This window comes from Poecilia formosa, unplaced genomic scaffold (assembly GCF_000485575.1).
Source record: "Poecilia formosa unplaced genomic scaffold, Poecilia_formosa-5.1.2 Scaffold199, whole genome shotgun sequence".
Lineage (NCBI taxonomy): Eukaryota > Metazoa > Chordata > Actinopteri > Cyprinodontiformes > Poeciliidae > Poecilia > Poecilia formosa.
In genome coordinates this window covers 95,887-114,839 of record NW_006800138.1, presented here as the reverse complement: position 1 = coordinate 114,839, position 18,953 = coordinate 95,887, and the positions used below count along the sequence as shown (strand labels likewise).

Here is an 18,953-nt window from a genome sequence, read left to right as displayed (position 1 = left end):
GAGACTCTTTGTTGGACATCTGCCACAGTGATGGTTACCGGGGCTTGTTCAGGGAGGTTGCTGTGGTCCTCTTGTAGAGCGGTTAGCCCTTGTTCCTTGCTGTTGTGGGACGCCTCCCTTTCCCATATGCCTTTCCAGTATTGTTCAGTCTCCAGCTGAATATTGGAGACTGAACAATACTGTTCAGTCTCCAATATTTATGTCTCCCTACAGGTCTTAAATTTACAACAAAGTATTACGGCCATAAAATAAAATAATATAAAATTACAATGATAAAATCTTAGCATTATGAGAATAAAGTTGAAATAATACGTGAATGAAGTCATAATATTACAAGAATGAAGTTGTAATTTTATAACTATTCTCAAAATATTCTGACTTTATTCTAGTATTTTTATACTTTACTCTCTGAATACAACTTTATGATATTATGACTTTATTTATAATTTTATTATTTTACTTTCTAAGCATGACCCTGTTTTGTTGTATACATTTAATTCATAAGGGTTTTAAAAAGTCTTAAATTCGAGTTGGTGAAAACCTGCAGAAACCCTGGAGAAGACGTACAATAACACCTGTAAATTGTTCACTTAGTGTCAAAAAGAAGCAGATGATGTGGAATCATGCAGACGTTCATTCGTCTCCTTGCTGGTTTCAGTAAAAGTCTTCCAGTAAACAGAGGAAATAAATTCCAGGGGAAGTTTTACAGTGCGAGCTTCAGTGCGTCCGTGCGCTGTCCGTCTGGATGACGAAGCGCTCTGGACGGAGAGACGGTCTCTTCCGCTCGGCTGCTGATCGATTAGCGTGTCTGGATTCCACCCAGATGGACCTAACTGGCCCTGCAGGAGAAAAAGTGAATCATCCTGCGACCGAAGGAGGAAAACAAAGCACAGGAAGAGAGTTAACATGACAACCAAAGCCACTTCCCATTATCACTTCCTGCGTTTAGCCCCAGGTGAAGGATGAAACACGATGCACGCTATTAAAATACAAACAGCATATTTGTTGGTTTTCAGGCTCTCTGGGAAAAAAGCAGCTCTGTTTTCATATGGAAAAGCTGCAGCAGTTTTCCTGCAGAGAGCATCAGTGGCGCAAATGTTTTCCAATGGAAATTTGAAGGTTTGATCTGGAAATGACGTCATATTCAGCTGAGGAGATAATCAATCAGTTTCCTGTAGTGAGCTGGCACAGAAACCATAAAGCCATAACTAATTCTGCAAGTTTCCTGTTTTACCTTCAGTTTTAACATTTAATTCAAAATTAATTTTTTCACTTCATCCGTGCTGAGTCACAGTTTTTATCTGCTGAACCAGAGTCTGTGGCTCTCTTCATATGTTAAACTATTTCATTTTGTGTTTTTTTCTTTTGTTCTTTGTCTCACAAAATATTGAAGGTAGAACTGAAAAGGTGTGTTTGCAAATCATAAATTAATCAAACAGTTTAAAAGGAAATTATACCAAACAATAAGTAAAAATGTGCAAACTTGTAATTTAGACACATTCTTGTTGTCAATTAGGAAATAAAAATAATTAAGTTAAAAATAGTTGGTTTAATGTAGGACTGAAATGATTAATTGTGATTAATCAATTATTGAAACAATCATTAACTAATTTAGTAATCGATTAATCATTAACTGGAGCACAAAGACTCACAAAAAGGTAATTTTGCTGAAAGAACAACGCAATCAGAGCCAAAACTGAACAAGAATTATAAATATATTTGCATTAAGATAAGAAAAAACTAATTGTTTTAAATATGTTCTGCCCAGAAATCAACAAGTGGCAGCTTTGGCCTCACCTTCTTCAAACTGTGTAAAATTCTCCTGTTAAGAACCTTTTGCTTATCCAATTATTAATCAGTTAATTGAAAAAAAAAATCAACAGATCAATCCTACACTGTAATGATGTTATTTTCATTCAGCTGCTTTTAAATTACCTGAATATGGATCACTGAAGCAAGAAAAGCAAGAAAATAAGGAACTTTGAGCAAATATTTCTGGGAGTTTGGAATTAATCAATATTTAGCTCATAAATACCAAAGTTACGTGTTTTTATGAAGGTAATCAGGGAAGCGATAAAGAACTAGAAACAAACCGTTTCTGTTGAAACATTTTGACAGCTCAGCCACTTCACGTCTTTTCTTTCTTTTTCCATTTTATTTCACACCTGCAAAGTATTTCAGCACTCAGAATGAAGTGACTGGTGAGAGTTGGAGAGAAGTTGTGAAGGTGATATTTGAACTGGCAAGGCGATATCAGTGACAGCGTGTGTGTGTGTGTGTGTGTGTGTGTGTGTCTGTTCCTTCCAGCTGCTGACTGTGAACCCAGAGCATCGGTTTTCCAGTCTGTCTGATATGCAGACTTCTCCATACCTCGCCACCGTCAACTGGGACGCCGTGTACGAGAAGAAGATGGAACCTGGATTCGTTCCTAATGTATGAAATGTTTCAAAACAATCAATATATTATCTCAAATTTATGTATCTAAAATTAAAGGTGACCTGTTATGCTTCCATGAATAGGTTCATTACAAAATTATTCTTAGAAAATTAGATTTTAGTCTGGTCCTTTCTGCCTATTTGCTGGAGTTTTGCTTGGGTTGCTAGGAGACGGCGGAGTTCCACTGGGGTTGCTAGGCAACGGGTTCAGCTTGCTAGGTGAAAGGCAGTGCCTGCCAATTTGTGACATTACATTTGAAGGCTTTCAGAATACGTTTTCTTTCCCAGACACTGAAAAACATTAACTTATTGCTTTTTAAAAAAACCATCTAGCTGTATTTTTTCTTTTTTTTTAAAAAAACAAAAAAAAACAATTGGGCCGTTTTAAAAGCAGCAGAGAAAATACTCTGCAAAAACACAAAAATCTTACCAATAAATTTTGTCCAGTTTCTCATGCAAATATCTTAGTTCACTTAAATTACGACAACACAAACTTACGAGAAACTTCTCAGCACTGGCAGATTATTTCACTTATGGGAAAAATGTCTGTGTAAAAGTGAAATAATCTGCCAGGGGAAACCTTCACTTTTTCATCAATAATACGGAATTATTTACTTAAAACAAACTTCTACATCTTGCTGAAAAGTTACCTGCAGGTTGGCTTTGTTTTATTTCAAGTGCACTAAGAAACTGTACCAAAATTACTTGGTAAGATTTTGTGTTTTTGCAGTGTATTGGCAAAAGTGTAAAAATGTTGATGATGTGTCATTTGTGCAAGAAGCTGGACCAAAAATAATTTTTCTGCTGTCTATGTCAGTTAGCTTGAAATATGTTAATCACATCTTAAATTTTGTCATGTCAGGACTATTTAATCGCTTATATGTTGTTTTTCTCACAGGACATTTTTTGATCAGGCTAAAGTTTGAGTCACATGCAAACGTCTTCATTAGCTAGCTGCTATTAAGGCTTTGCTAGCTGGCTAGCTAGCTTTTTTGCATAGCCTTTGCCCATTTCTGTTGCTAACCCGTAGAATGCTACATGCATTCTGTGGTTAAAAAACTTGTCAACATGATATAAAATAAGACATTTCTGTTCCTTGTCGTTTGTAATAGTCTTAAAAAGTCTTAAATCTGAGTGTGTAAGTTCTCCTATATAGTGAGCCGTTCTTATAAACTAAAGTTTTGCTTCCTGTGTCTGCAGTTCCTCCTGGTGTCTCTCTAATTATGTGGCGTTCGTCTCCCTCCCACAGAAAGGTCGGCTCCACTGCGACCCCACCTTTGAGCTAGAGGAGATGATCCTGGAGTCGCGACCCCTCCACAAGAAGAAGAAGAGGCTGGCTAAGAACCGCTCTCGAGACAACAGCAAGGATTCACAGTCTGTGAGTCAGTCAGTCAGTCCTGCACACACCAAGCTGTGAAAAACGAGGGCATATAAAAGACAATTATTTACAAATTTAAACTCAAAGATTTCTGTGAAGATTTTAAAACTATGAAAGTTGTGAGTGAATGTGTGCATCACAGTTTGTTTCCAGTCCAGATATTTTCATGTATATTATTGCCAAAGCATGGTAACAGAGAAAAAGAGATCTAGTTCACATTAAAAGCAAATATGGCTGAAATGGAGTTCATTTTGTACAATCTAATTATAAAGTCTAATCTGAATAAGGTCCAGTAATATACTTTTCTTTTTTCTTTTTATCCAAATTACAATACAATCAGATCCTTTTAAAATATTAATGTTTTTCATCCATCCAGAGTCTATTTCTGGTTTCTGGTGTCTCTATTTATTCCTGTTTTAATTTAAAACATGTTTCAACTGCATTCAGAGAATAAGACAGAAAGCAACAAGGCAACAGTTTTACAACACATTTCCTAGAATAGAGACTAAAACTAAATATTTAATTAGAGATGCACCGATCTGATATTAACATCAGTATCGGTTCGGATATTGATATCGGTGACAATATGTCCGATTCATGAGGGCAGATCTATTTGGTTTAATTCTATGCTTTGAAGGTTTGTTTCAGCTTAAATTTGAAATTTTTTCAACTTATTGTTTTTGTCAGTTTCAGTGTCTTTATTGGTTAATTATTCTCCTAATTGCACTGGCTGAACAAATTAAAGTTGTTTGTGAAACTATTGTTGTATTTAATTGTGCTGAACTGGAGCAGAGTAATAATAATTCAGTACATTTGCGTTTAAACAAAGTAAATTCAGAACTGTTTTTCTGTACTGTATTGTATGATACCTCAAATATCTGTATCGGTATCAGAAATGAAAAATGTTGATCGGTGCATCTATATACTGACTGCAAACAAATTGAGAACCAAATAAATGGAACAAAAAGCAAAAAGTCTCCTTAAAGATAAAGAAAAACATTTAAAGAACTTTTAGGTTAAAATCGAATCACATTGATGCCTTTAAAGCCTTTAAAGGATTATGACTCGGTGTGATTCTTCGGCCTAATCCACATGTGTCAAACTCGAGGCCCAGGGGCCAAATCCGGCCCGTCACAGTTTTTTATGTGGCCCTCTAGACTTTAGAGGATAACAGTGTGCTTAAATATTATTTTAATAATAAAATAATTATTATTTTATTATCAAAGCAGTTTTTATCTACTTACTGCCAGATTGCATCAGTTAGTCCGTCCAGTGTCTTGCCAATTTTTGTGGAAATTCAGGCAAAATCAACAAATTTGTGCTTTTTTTGCACTAATGCATAATTGTGAGTTTATTGCAGATTTGTTGGGTTTAAGAGAGGCTTGTTTTTTTTCTAATACTTAACAGCCATAACTGATGTAAAATTATAGTCCATGATCCAAATGAGGAGGAATAATTTACCGTCATCACAAATGTTTGTAAATTAGTACCACAAATGTTTGATTTTATTGCAAATAATCACAAAACCCTGGAGGGACTGATCAACGTGAAAAGATGGTCAATATCATTTAATTTTAAGAATTTAATAATGTTTGTTCAGGGGTTTTACCAGCACATGAGAGCGTCCATGATCTTGATTTGGCCCAGAATGGGTTTGACGGCGCTGGTCTTAGTGGATCCTCTGTAACGGTTCTTACCTCAGGAATAACTGCAGCCCGTTCTGTTACGTAGGAGGATTTGGGAGCTGTGAGGATGAAGACGGGATTCAAGATGTTACTGCATCTGTTGTCATTTCTTTTCATCTTAAAACAAATCCTACATTTTTAGTCTCATGCTGTCTTTTTACATTAAGAAACACTTTTTTGTTAAAACTGATCAGATTTTGCATGTTTTGTTTGCGTAATTTCCCATTTTTGTATGCAGGGGATCAATAACTGCTGCAGGAGTTGTGCTGGAATGAATAGTATTCTCCAAGAGTCTGTCTGGGATAATAATAATGCAGCTCAGGTCTCCTGTAAGGCACTTCCTGTCAAAACTGCATATTTTTAGTCTGGCGGTGAGCCAAGCTCCATTTTTTCCCTCAGCTGATATGAGTTGCTTCTATTCTCCGCTCTGCAAACAAAATGAATAAAAGAGTGCTCTAGTATGAAGAGATACTTATTGTTGAAGTGCGTAACCTGCCGACACTGTGCAGCTTTCTGCGTGACTGACCCACTTTTATTCTCGATCATACGTTCAATTTCAAAAGCATGCATGATTCAGCGCAGCTGCAGTTCATTTTCACATCAGATGTCGTCTAGAGACATCTGATAGATCCGTTTCAGTTTTGATTCACATCAAATCAATCTAATTATTTCCAGTAAAGAGGCGCACTGTAAAAAAAATATTTAACAGTAATAAACAGTAAAATTGTGACAGGAAAAATCTGTAAAAATCTATTTAAAAATGTTGATTTGATTCAAGGTTGCCATAGATAAACAACAATTTGTACATTTCACATTTGTACACCAGTTTTATGGGGATTTTTATGCTGATTTTAGAAAAAAAAAATTTTCGAGAAGATATTTTGAGACAGATAATCTGTGAAAAAGTTTAGCTCCTCTGCATCTTCCCAGTGCTCCCACACTGTAAAAAAAAAGACTTGTTTTACAGAGAGTACAGTAATTTACTTCTAAATACTGCCATAAATACGGTAAAATGCAAATTTATACTGTAAAATGCTGGCTGTATTTTTTAACCGTATTTATTTGGTAAAATTCTGGCAAACACAGCTGCTGGTATTTTACCATAAATTAGTGACTTTTTTTGTTTTTACAGTGCACTGCTAACTAAAAATAACCAATCAGAGCCAAGAGGAGGGCCTTAATGCTGTCAATCACTCCCCATTTGGCACTGCTCATTCCCTTTTACCCAACTTACTCTTGGCTTTGTTGCAGTTAGCGTAGCCTGTCATGAATGCTAAAGCTAGTTAGCATAGCCACCGCTAACTGGAGATAAATGGTTTTCCTGTAACAGTAAGTTGTTTCTTCTCCATCTGCACATTTAGCAGCGAGTACAAGAGCCTGCTTGGCAGCGCTAAGACCCTCCTCCTGGCTCTGACTGGCTGTTTTTGGTACATTTTTTCAGACGGGTTTAGTAGCTCATAGAGGAGATTGATAGTTTCACAGATTATCTGTCTGTGTCACAACATGGAGACAGTTTTACATGTAAATATTTTTTATAAAAGTTATAGTCATTATACATTGTTTATATACATTATTTTCTGGCTCATTTACTGCTCTAGATATGTTGTTTTTTCAGCAAATAGCCCTCTTTAGAGTCTGTTTACTCCCGTTGACAATTAATTGATCACTAAAATAGTTGCCGATTATTTCAGTAATCAATTAATTTGATTAATTTGATTAATCGTTTTAGCCCAGACAAGTGCAGTGGCAGCTCAGTGATGAATTAGTACAAAGCTTATGACTCGTGTCATACAATGTTTTGCAGCCGAAGTCAGTAATCTATATTTCAGCTTGTAGCAAAACAGAAAAATAAATCAGATTTGACTCAATGCTGTTTTTTTAACTAGCAAACCTTCTGCGTTGGTAAAACATAAGTCAGAATAAATACTTTTTCATTCTGCTTAGTTATGCTCCATTATGAGCCTTATTATGACCTTTAATTAAGCATTCACAGGTGTTAACTTTTGTATGCGCCTTTCTCATTTTCAGTTTAATTTCCCCCATTAACTGTCAGCCAGAACTGTTTGAATCCGAAGCCATTGTTGGACCGTTTTCTAAAAGATTAATCAGTTAATTGAAAAAATGTTCAGCTTATTATGCAACAATGGGAATAGCCGGCGCTGATGGCATTTACTCCTCTAACATTTAGCGATCATTATAAGATTATTGCTGTAAGATGTTCTCCTAATTAAAAGGATTACACTGGAATATTAAGTTCCAGATGGATAACAGTGACAAATCTCCACTGGAGACTGAATTCAGGAGGATCTGTGGGTTTATTCGCTGTAAAGTGTTCATCCTAAGACCGGCTGTGATGTTTAACCACAGACCAGAGGTTTCTGCTCTGTACCAAAGAACCAGCCTGTTCTCATCAAACAGCCCTCATGACTGTGTTATTACCATCAGTGTGTGTGCGCGCGCGCGCTTATTCTGCATTATTACTAAGATTATTAAATTATGAAGCCTTTCCGTGCCGTTGTCATGGCCCCGGGTGCTTTTGGAAATATGAGCTTCTATTTTTGTCCCAAGCCAAACATCCAATCTGAGGACGGCTCGCAAACAATTCACGAGTCGTTCTAAAAGCAACCGCGAAGGCTGGGAATGACGAAACGCCGCGTCATTACAAGGGGAGCCGACCCATTCAGGATTTTCTGAAACGACGGAAAAGGTTAGCGAGCGTTGATTCATGAAGCTGAAGACTTTGTGTCTTCTGTGTGTCGCCTGCAGGAGAACGACTACCTACAGGAGTGCCTTGAAGTGGTGCAGCAAGAGTTCATGATCTTCAACCGCGAGAGGTAAGAGGAAGAAAACGCAGCGGAAAGTCAAAAACAGGGGCCACAAATGGCCCCTCTTTTACCGTCTACAATGGATCTTGGATAGAAAAATAGAAAAAACCAGCAAATGTTTTATGCAATTTTTTTATTTTTCCCTTCAATATTTGCTTTGAATTTCCACAAAAAATGGAACTAAAAGTACCAGTAATATCCTTTCATATATGTTTGTCCTTGCTGGACAATATGGCTGAAAAACATTGTGATATAAATGTTTCATATCAGTCGATATTGATAATTATTGATTTGTGGGTTTGTTTGTTTTGTTTTTTTGCTTTAAATATCTGACATACTGTCAATAAAGGCCTTAATTCCTCCTATTTTATTTACAGTTTTTACCTCACGCTGTTATTTTGAAAAGTTTTGACTTTTAAAACTCATAAGTTTCCAATGTTGTTGTTTTTTTAATTCTCATATTTTTAAACTCAGAAATTTCCTTGTTTTTCTAGAAAATTTCAGATCTTTAGTCAGCAGCATTTGTTATTTAGAATACATTTCCCCCAAAAAAACATTTTTCCCACAAAATTTAAACTTTTGAAACTCAGAAATTTTCAAGGTTTTTTTCCTAAAATTTCTGAAATTCATCTAAAATTTCCTAATTTTTTTCTAGCATATTTTCAGACTCAAATTTTCTCCTTTTTCTAGAAATTTTCTAAGATTTTTTTTGCCAACGGTCATTGTTAGAAAAAAGGAAGAATAAATTTTCACCTAAAATCTTTTCTAGTAAAAATAAGGTAATTGTAACAATTTTAGGAAAATGTTCAAGTTTTTTTCCTAAATATTCTGAAATTAATTTATAGTTTTTTCTAGCAAATTTTCAGCTTTTCAAAGTCAGAAACTTCCTTGTTTTTTCTGAGATGAATCTAGACATTTACTCTTCCTTTTTTCTATCTACTAAAGCTACTTCATTAGAATCTCATGTGAATCTTTTTTTTTTGACACACTCCTATCTGCTAGCCAGCATTGATTTAAAACTGCTGCAAAGCTTTCCTGCAGAATATGCAGAGTTAATTATGAGTAAAAGTGGCATAAATTATAGTAAGGTATTCCTCTTTGCAAGGTGCAGGGAAGTATATTGGTTCTGTGCTGCGCTCAATTATTGCCTCATTTATTACTGACCAAGTCCTGCCACTGCAGTCCTACTGAACTCCCTCTCTGTGCAAGTGTCTTATTATATCCTATTGCTCTAATTAATGACAATCTACTGGTATTTATAATGAATCTAGAATTATGCACAGCAGTGAAGAGCCCTACACGGTCTAATTCAGTCAAGTCCTGTAATTACACTCCACTCTCATTACTGTGGTTTCTGTTTTTTTGCCGCCACATGCAGCAGAATGATTAGCACAGGGAGAAACACTGATACCAGTTATTTATTTTCTACCTGTGAGGTTGAAAAGGCGCCAGGAGGAGGGCCAGTCGGAGGCCGGGGGCGACGACGCCAGCGCCGACAGGGACGACAAGGCGGAAACTGGGGTCGCCGACGACAACACGCAGGATCCGGACCCAGAGCCGGAGCCCGACCCGGAGCCGGAGTCCTCCTCCAAACTGAGCATGTGCGGCTCCGTGTGCTCGTCCCCCGGCAGCTGCTAGCCCACACAGCGACGGATCTGTCTGTGCCGTGCCAATAGATCCCCCCATCACCTCTCTCCTCTGTCGCCGAGGAAACGCACACAGAGGAGGAGGCCGGGGGGGGCAAAATGACCCAAAATGGCTGCCCCAGTGTTCCGTCTCTTTTACTTTCCGTAGCATCTTTCTGGTAAGGCATGAATGAAGCAGATCCCCAGAGACTCTCTGTGCTCATAGAGTAAGCTCTAACTTCTATGCAATGTAACATTATAGCATGATAAATAAGGTTTTCACTCACTGGGAGGTGTTGATCGTAACCACGGTGACATCCTGAGCAACAGCGATCCACAGCTTAAAGCTGCAGTATGTAACTTTTATTTAAAAATATGTTTTTCATATATTTGTTAAAACTTTCACCATGTTGTGATGGCGTAACATGAGACAGATAATCTGTGAAAAAATCAGTCTCCTCCACCTCTTTCTTGAGCTACTTATGCTGTCTGAAAAAATGCACAAATACAACCAATCAGAGCAGGAGGCGGGTCTTAACGCTGTGAATCAAGCTCATGTACTCGCTGCTAAATGTAAAAATGGTGGAGAAGCAACTTACCGTTACAAGAAAACCATTTATCAACTTCATCAGTAGCTAAAATTCTAATAAATAGGTTTATAAAGAATAAAACAAAGTATATTATATCTACAATTTCAGTGCGTTTACATTAGCTTTGCAAATGCATGATGTAGCTCCAGTTAGTTTAATTTTTCCTCATTAATTCATTACTGTTTTTATTTAGTTAACGAAAAATATTTTCTAAATTTCAGTTTCTGTTATTTTGTTGCTATTATAACCTGGTTAGCACTGGGAGAAAGCAGATTTTTTCACAGATTAGATGTTTCATATTATACTGTCATGATATGTTGACGGTTTCAACAAATAAAAATAAATATTTCTTGTAAAAGTTTCATACAGAAGCTTAAGTTGAGTTGCTTGGTTTGGTTGAGGCTCCTCTGGTTCTCCTCAAAGTCTCTGTGCCAAATCCGATCGGGACGACTCAGAAGCCCCTCGGTTTGCTGTCGTCTGTGTTTCCGCTTTGCTCTTCCCTCACAGCCTCTCGTACCATCATGGTGGGGAGAGAGAACGCCTCCTTTCAGCTCCACGACTAGTTATTTTACTATTCAACGGTCCGACATTGAGGCGAATGTTTTCTGACTCCCTTGCCTTAGAATAAATAACCTCAGATTGAAGGAAATTGCCTAAAAACCCTTCACAGGTTGATGGGCACGACTCCAAGATTATTGCTGATACCTCCTTGGCATTGTGTTAAAAACTCTCTAAATGCTCCAGAGAAGCAAAATGGCTGCTTGTTTTTTCTGAAAATATACAGAAGCAGTTAGGGCGTATTTAGTTTTCCACATACAGCTCTTACTTTTTGGCCTTTGACCCTTTTTTTAAGGCTTGAGATTAGATTAAAATATAACCGTGGGGCCTGATAAAGACAAAATAATACATTTTATGTCCTGATCCCTAAAAATAAAAGTGGGTGTTCTCTCTTTTTTACCATGATTATGTGTTTAATGCAAAAACACAAAATCTTACCAAGTATTTTTTTGTCTAGTTTCTTGTAAAAATATCTTAGTTTTGTGTTATTCCAAGTAAACTAACTTGTAGTAAGATATAGGAGCTTGTTTTAAATAAATTATTAATATTAATATTCGTATTGATGAAAAAAAACTAATTCAACTGGCAGATTACTTCAGTAGCTGTGTTTCCATTGCCCACATTAATTTGACACTTTGAAAAATAAATTTGCTAAATGAAACGCACAATTTTCGGGGGGAAAAAAAAGTTTAAAGACAAAGTCTTGGCGCTAAGATGAGGTGGTTTTTCAGCCATATCAAAATTGGTTTATTTTGCAAAACTGGAATGGAAACACTTTTTCTGGTGTAAACCATGAAGAAGAAGAAGACAAACAGGAAGTGGCAGCAAGTTTTTTTAGTACCTCATTGCATAAACAAATTAATTTATATGTCATCTTAATTGTGTTTCTTATTTAACAGACACATTAAATTGTGAAATTGTAGGTTTTTGTGAGATTAGTGGAATATTGACAAAGTTTTGCAGACATTCATAATGTAAATGCAGTATCACAAGAAACTTATAACCTCTGTTACAAGTGAAATAATCTGGCAGTGGAACTAGAACTGGGTTGCTAGGAAACGGGCTGGGCTTGGCTGGCGTTGCTAGGTGACAGGCTGGGCTTGGCTGGCGTTGCTAGGTAACGGTGCCAGTAGAACTTGAACTTTTTCATCAACATTAAGGAATAATTTCCTTAAAATAAGCTCTTAAATTTTGCTGAAAAGTTACATGTCAGATAGTTTTGTCATATTTGAAGTACACTTAGATATTTAAACTAGAAACTAGACTAAAAATATCGTAATATTTGGTGTTTTTGCAGTGCTAAGTTGCCTGAATTCGGGGCTAAAGTGTTCGATTTCCGGTTGCAGCAGCTTTCTGAGTCACAGTTTCCAGTAAGTGTTGGTTGGTTTTATGTTCTTAAACCTGTTTAAAGTTGTGCCTGTCTATGATAATCAGTATCTGTTAACCTTGTTGCACCCACAGATGCATTATAAGATATTAGTCTGGTTTTTCCTCTCTAAGTGTGAACCAAGTTCATTTGAAGCCTTTTTTTTTTTTAAGATATTAAGGTAACTTAATTCGTGGGAAATCAGTACTAATGACTGGAAAAAGGCCAGAATAAGCTCTAAGGATAGAATGCAGCATTGTCAGCCTTTAAGAATCTATTTCAAAGCTGCTTTACTAGACATCATCCTATTAAGTGCTCAGTTAGGACAAAGATCATCTCCGCGTAGGGCTTAGTTTGGGGCCTAAACGTGTAGCTGTTGGTTCTTCAGGCTGTATAGATGAGCTCTCACAACGATGCTCGCACATTTAAGGTTGTCGTGTAGCAAAGGACTTACCTTAAATTACCCCCCTGGGCCTGATAATGAATAAAAAGCAGTGTAAATAGCATGTAGTGTAGGTAATTAAACTCTCCACAGTTTTATGTGGGACTGCTAACTACGTGTAAACTGAGAGAAAAGCTCAGTGAAGCCCCGCCCCCTCCTAGCGCTTCACTCCGCTCTTCTCTCCAAGTGTGCAGGCACAACTTGTAGGCAAAATATGCCAAAGCTTTTTCTACCATTTGCATAACCATTTCTAAGGAACTTTAAATGTCTGAATGTATGTTGTATTTTCTTTTTTGTAGAACCCGAGGTTTGCTCTGTTTAATAGTGAAGACTGTCATTGTTTATAGGACAGTAATGTGGTTATTTCAGGTGGAGTGGTGTCTTGAATTTCTGGTGAAACAACTTGCAATTTTTGGCGTTTTAGGAATAGAAAAGAAGATTGATGCCATTTTTATGTCTGTGTGGAAAACTCTTACACTGCAAAACCTAAATCTTACCAAATATTTTTGGTTTACTTTCTAGTGGAAACATCTTAGCACACTTGAAATTAGACAAAACCAATTTACAAGTAACTTTTCCGCAACTTTAAAGTATTGTTTAGAGTCAATTATTTCTTGAAATTGTTGAAAAATACTAGTTCCATTGGCAGATTATTTTACTTATAACACAGGAGAAATGTCTTGTTATAAGTGAAATAATTTCCCAATAGAACTGGTACTTTTTCATCAAATTTAAGAAATTATTGGCTTAAAACAAGTTCTCATGTCTTGCTGAAATGTTACTTGTAAGGTGTTTTTTTCCCATATTAAAATTTGTTTATTTCACAAAACTGCAATGGAAACACTTTTTTCACATCACAACTGGATGTTACTACTGGCAAAAAAACACTAACAAGATGACAGGGGAGGACAATGGCGCAGCATGTTTTTTAATTACTTATCACATGAACAAACTTATTCACATGTAATTTTAATGGTGTTTCTTATTTAATGGAAATGCAGCAATTGCAAATTTGCGTCTTTTTGGCATTAGTGGAATATTGACAAAGTTTTGCAAACATTTGTTGTAGGAATGCAGTTAGTATCTCATAGTCAGTCTCACAAAAAGTAACATTTATTCCTCAGTAGTTTGACATTTGTACATTTTTGGTGTTAAATTTCATCCATAATGGTCTTAAAAAGTCTTGAATTTAAGTTGGTGAAACCCTTTTCATTACGCTGCCTTTTAAAGATGGACCCTCAGCATAGAGTTGATGCACAGACATGAGACTGGTGTGAATCTTCTCAAATCATTCCCAGAATGAGGCAAATATCTCCCAAAATCTGTAATTATTCCCTTTATCCCCACATGACAACTAGATTTAGCAGCTTTCTTAAAGGGATATAAAAAGGCATCCTTACAGTCTGCCTGTGATGACCTGAATAGTCGTTTTGAAGCCTGTTTTTATTTATTTTACTGCTGTGTTTTGTTTAGTTTTTGCATGTATCTTTACAACATAAGCCTGATTTAGCCAAAGCCTGGAGCTTGAGCCTGACCGGCTGATCTTATGCATGCAGAAGCTTTTCCTCATACCTCGCCGCTCACCTCATTACTGATTGAGTGTAGCTGGATTGCGAGGCACTGAGTTTTGTGAACACATGCGTTGTATAAAAACGATATAATCCTGGTGTTACGTGGACAGCATGTTACCTTAGATGATATGGAGTACCTCTCGGCATCCTCTTGGTGGCCTTCGTTTTTGTTGTTCAGGGGTGCAGCTTGGACTGGGCGATGACTCGATTCTGTCCAATTTTTGGTTTTGGAAGATTTAATTTTTGGAAAATCTGAATTTTTTTATCTCCAAAGTTCAGAGTGATGTCAGCACTCCCAAGGCAGCCATCTTGTTTCATAAGCAAGATGAATTCAGTTCATCTCTACAACAAAATGTAAGACTCAGGCTAAGATTTGGATTTTTTTTAATGAAAATAAAGTCAAAATGTTACAAGAATAAAGTCAAAATAATACAACAGTATTACATAAGCATATAATATATGAGTTGTAATATTAGGAAAATGAAGTAGTAAATTTATGCGAACACAAAAAATGACAAAAAGTTAATTATACAAGGGTTTTTTTCTCATTAAAACGACTGTTTCCTCATAGTTTTAATTTGTTCTTCAGTAAAAATGCATCTTTTATTTTGCTCATACATATTATAACTTTATTTTTGTATTGATATAGAAATTCTCCTAGCCTGTCCCTAATACCCAATTTCACCACTTACAAAAGAGATAATTAAAATAAAAGCCACTTTTTAAAAAAAAAAAAAAAAAAAGCTTCTGTCATTTGTAAACCTTAGTGTACATAAAATTAAGGCCTTAAAATGTCTTAAATTTATTAAAATGCATGTAAGTTGGTCTTACAAACACTGATTGCAGGTCTTTAATTTTGTCCGGGCTGGACTATTTAATGTCGTATTTTCTAAGATCTGTTTTTTTTTCTCCCAGGGCTTTTGTGTTAACCAAAAGTTTGAGTAAGGCACAGACATCTTTAGTGCGTCACAAAGCAGTTGAGTCTACTGCTAACTAGCTGTTAATATACTGTTGCCAGCTAGCTACCTAGCTTTACTGCGTCCATCATGGCGGTTGGCAAGACGATGTTCATCGTCATCTCTTACTCACTTCTGTGGCCAACCTGCAAGATGTTTCGTGCATTAAAACAATTTAAAATACAATAAACTCAAGTAAAATTCTGATGACATCTCATAGTCAGCTAGACAAGGAGAGCTATTTCTTCCTCAATAGTTTCCACTTTTACTAATATGTACATGAAATATGCAGTTTTTGTTGTGCATTTCTGTTTAAATTTCACTCCTAATAAGCTTTTAAAGTCTTACATTTGAAGTCGTAGTTTCTTTTTTAGGAAAGAAAACAAGTCGATTAAAATCGAATCTGCTATGAAATAAATCTGACTTTTCACTTTTAAGCCGTATCGCCCAGGCCTAGATGCATGTGAGCGACACGACGTCCACCGTTGTGTGCGTGCGTGATGATTTGTTTTATTTATGCAGCAATTAAATGAATATCTAGAATTACTCCTTCATCTATATGAAGAATTTGCTGCTTTTTTTATAGAGACTCATGAAAAGTTCTGGTTTGTGGAGCAGAAGGTTCTCAGACTTTGTTCCATCAGATTCAACATATTCCTGAGGTGTCGATGTAATCATCTGTTAATCATTTGTAAATGAACTTATTCTGATATTTGCGTACCATTTCTGACTGGTCGTGTGTTTCTTTGTTTATGTTCTGGCTGCCGTTTAGCAGCAAGTCTCTTAACTCAAACATTTTTCTGTGATGTTGTCGAGACATCCTGGTCTGTGCTTCGTCTTTGCCCTGTGGATTCAGTCTGAAACTCGGTGGAAGGCCCATACCGCTCGTCCCCTCACGTAATGTTCTCGTACTTCAGGGTTTCTGTCAATTGGGTGGAAAGAAGAAAACAAAGTCTTGTTCCTGTACCAACTAAAAACTCCTCTGTGTTCAAAAACATGATGCTGCTTTGATTGCTTTGATAAAGAAATAAATCTTCCAATGATTCAGTGTCTGTGTGTCACTTTTTCTAGATTTATTGGGAGCGAGTGAGACCTTTCCTCTCTAAATAGCAGTGTACACACACACTTTGCCAAAACCAACTGCAGGAAGACGAATCTAGGACTGAATCTCTGACTTGAGGGAAGAGATGAGGCTGTCTCAGGATTGCAGAGTAAATAATGCAGAGAATGTTGCTTATCTTCTGCAAACCACAGTCCTTTCTCTAAAGATGCTCAGTCAAACACAGTGGATATCATTTTTCCACCTTTATTGTGGCATATTGGAGAGGAAAATCACAGATTAAAAAACAACCTGGTTGCATAATGAGTGTGCACATTAAGCTAATGCTAATTTTTTATTCAATTCCACCTGCTGTCAGTTAATCTGATTAACCTGAAATAAACTTCAGCTATTCCAGAAGGATTTTCTGGCATTTAATTTGTTTGGCTAAAATCAGAGTTTGCAGGGAGATTAACAAAATGCATCAGTCAAATTTAGATGCCATCATACAGTGAAGACAGTTATAATTAAAGAAAGTATGGAAAAGGCTTTTAGACAAATACTCAAAAAAAGATGAAAAGATGAGACATAACTCCAACTTGAAAAATGGTTAATTTAATTTAAATAAAGTAAGTTTACAAAACTTACTTTATTTACATTTGTTTAATTTGACAACTTAATAAACTTAATGTTTTACTTGGATAAAATTAAAATGATTACTTGATTAGTTCAGGCTTAGTTTATTGTTGAGTTGGTAAAAACAAAACAAATCACAACATATTTCCTCATTTTAATTTGTAAAAATTATACATTCTTGCCCCACTAATACTTTTGAACATAGATGTTTTCAAAATCTGATAGACTTAAAAGATTTCTGCAAGGTAGAGAGAGCAAATATTTCCAAGTCAAGATTTGGGATCTTGACCGGATCCCATCAAATGACTGAATGCTGAAATTTAATTAAAACATATTCATTCAAGGTTCTGTACATCTTGGCAATCGGCTTATTGCAGCTTTCTACGTTTTTAGCTGAATTGCATAAGATCTGTTTTAGTTTTACATTAAAGGTGATTTTTGTTTTTAAAAAGAGATATGGATTTAAGTTTTTATGTCACAAAAATGTTATTCACTCATTTGTTCAGATTGTCTGAAAGTTGCTGATCATTATGAGGAAAAACTGATATTTTCCTACTGAGACATTTCACAACAATTTGACTCATAACCACAAAAATACAAAAATAAAGAAATGAACCAGCATTTTAATAAACAGCTGCATCTACACTGCAAAAACAAAATTGTACCGAGTATTTTTGTCTAGTTTCTGAAGGTCATTCAATCGGGTTTATTTCTGTAACACATTTCATGAACATGGCAGTTCAAAGTGCATAAAAAATCAACAAAAACAAACATAAATGCATCATGTGGTCAACAGCTGTGAAAACTAAAACAGTCATTAAATTTTGTCAAATGTCGTCACAAAAACATATCCACAGATTTTTTTTTTTTTACGTGTAACAAGACTTTAAGTAAACAAAATCTGTAAGTGGAATTAGTATTTTTTTTGTCTATGTTGAATTAAAACAATCTCCAATATCTTGCTGAAGAGTTACTTTCAAGTTAGTTTTGTAAGATATTTTGCACCAGTAGCTAGACAAAAAATCTTGATAAGATTTTGTGTTTTTGCAGTGCGTATTCTTTTTTTTCTCGATTAAACATAAAGACTTGAAACTTTTACGCAGAATTGTCTATGTAGAGACTTCGTGTCATCGTGACGTGGGTTTATTCTCCATTCACGACTGGCGCCTTTGGGCTGGATCCTCCAGGATGTCCACAACTGTCTTTCCAGATGTGTCCAGCAGGGGGCGCCACTGCGGCGCTTCGATGGCCTCCATTAGCGCAGCCAGCTCCCCCTCCAACTTCATGACTGTGTTCTCCACCCTCTGCAGGAAATAGAAGGCATATCTTATGTGAGTGTGGCTGACAAGTGAATAATGCATTATTATGTTCCATTATAGATAATTGAAACGTCACTCATGAATAATGCAAACAGATCTAAAACAGGGAGAGGAGCATTGTGATTTGTCTGTTTTCACAGAAGGTAGTGAGTCAGCTTTCCAAATAGATTGAAAAATGGTGTAACCAATAAAATATGTTGGATCCCTTCACTGTTGGGTAAAGGTGATGTTATTTTTGGGTGTAGCACCTTCTCCACCGCGTCCAGCCGGCTGTGGAGGTTGGTGTGTTCCCGACAGATGCTTGTCTGCGCCGCCCGAGGTCGCCGGTCGGACTCCAGTCCTGCAAACGAAACAGAAACATTCCTGAGACGTTAACAAAGAACTGCAATTAAAAGAAAACCTGAAACTGGTTTGGAGTCATTGTGGATTTTCGCAGGATCAACATTAATGCGAGTTAAGTGGTTGCATAGGTCCCCCACACCACCAGAGGGAACCCAAGAGCACGAAGCTACATATTAAAACATACAT

At 36.4% G+C, this 18,953-nt stretch overlaps 1 protein-coding gene and 1 long non-coding RNA gene across 2 annotated transcripts in view; one reads left to right on the top strand and one right to left on the bottom strand.

Annotated features, from left to right (window-relative positions):
• stk32c (serine/threonine kinase 32C) overlaps positions 1 to 10,771 on the top strand; it is a 93,727-nt gene extending 82,956 nt beyond the window's left edge. The window contains exons 9-12 of the mRNA XM_007566786.2: positions 2,308 to 2,433; positions 3,685 to 3,813; positions 8,265 to 8,332; positions 9,760 to 10,771. Of these exons, the coding sequence (XP_007566848.1) occupies positions 2,308 to 2,433; positions 3,685 to 3,813; positions 8,265 to 8,332; positions 9,760 to 9,961 (525 nt within the window). The 3' untranslated portion in view covers positions 9,962 to 10,771. The remainder of the gene's footprint in view (positions 1 to 2,307; positions 2,434 to 3,684; positions 3,814 to 8,264; positions 8,333 to 9,759) is intronic.
• A 3,969-nt stretch (positions 10,772 to 14,740) lies between these two features.
• LOC107837993 (uncharacterized) lies at positions 14,741 to 17,110 on the bottom strand. Its single transcript, XR_001664048.1, has 2 exons — positions 15,502 to 17,110; positions 14,741 to 15,468 (listed from the first exon to the last, which is right to left on the bottom strand). It is a non-coding gene; the product is annotated as an uncharacterized LOC107837993 (long non-coding RNA).
• Positions 17,111 to 18,953: the final 1,843 nt, after the last annotated feature.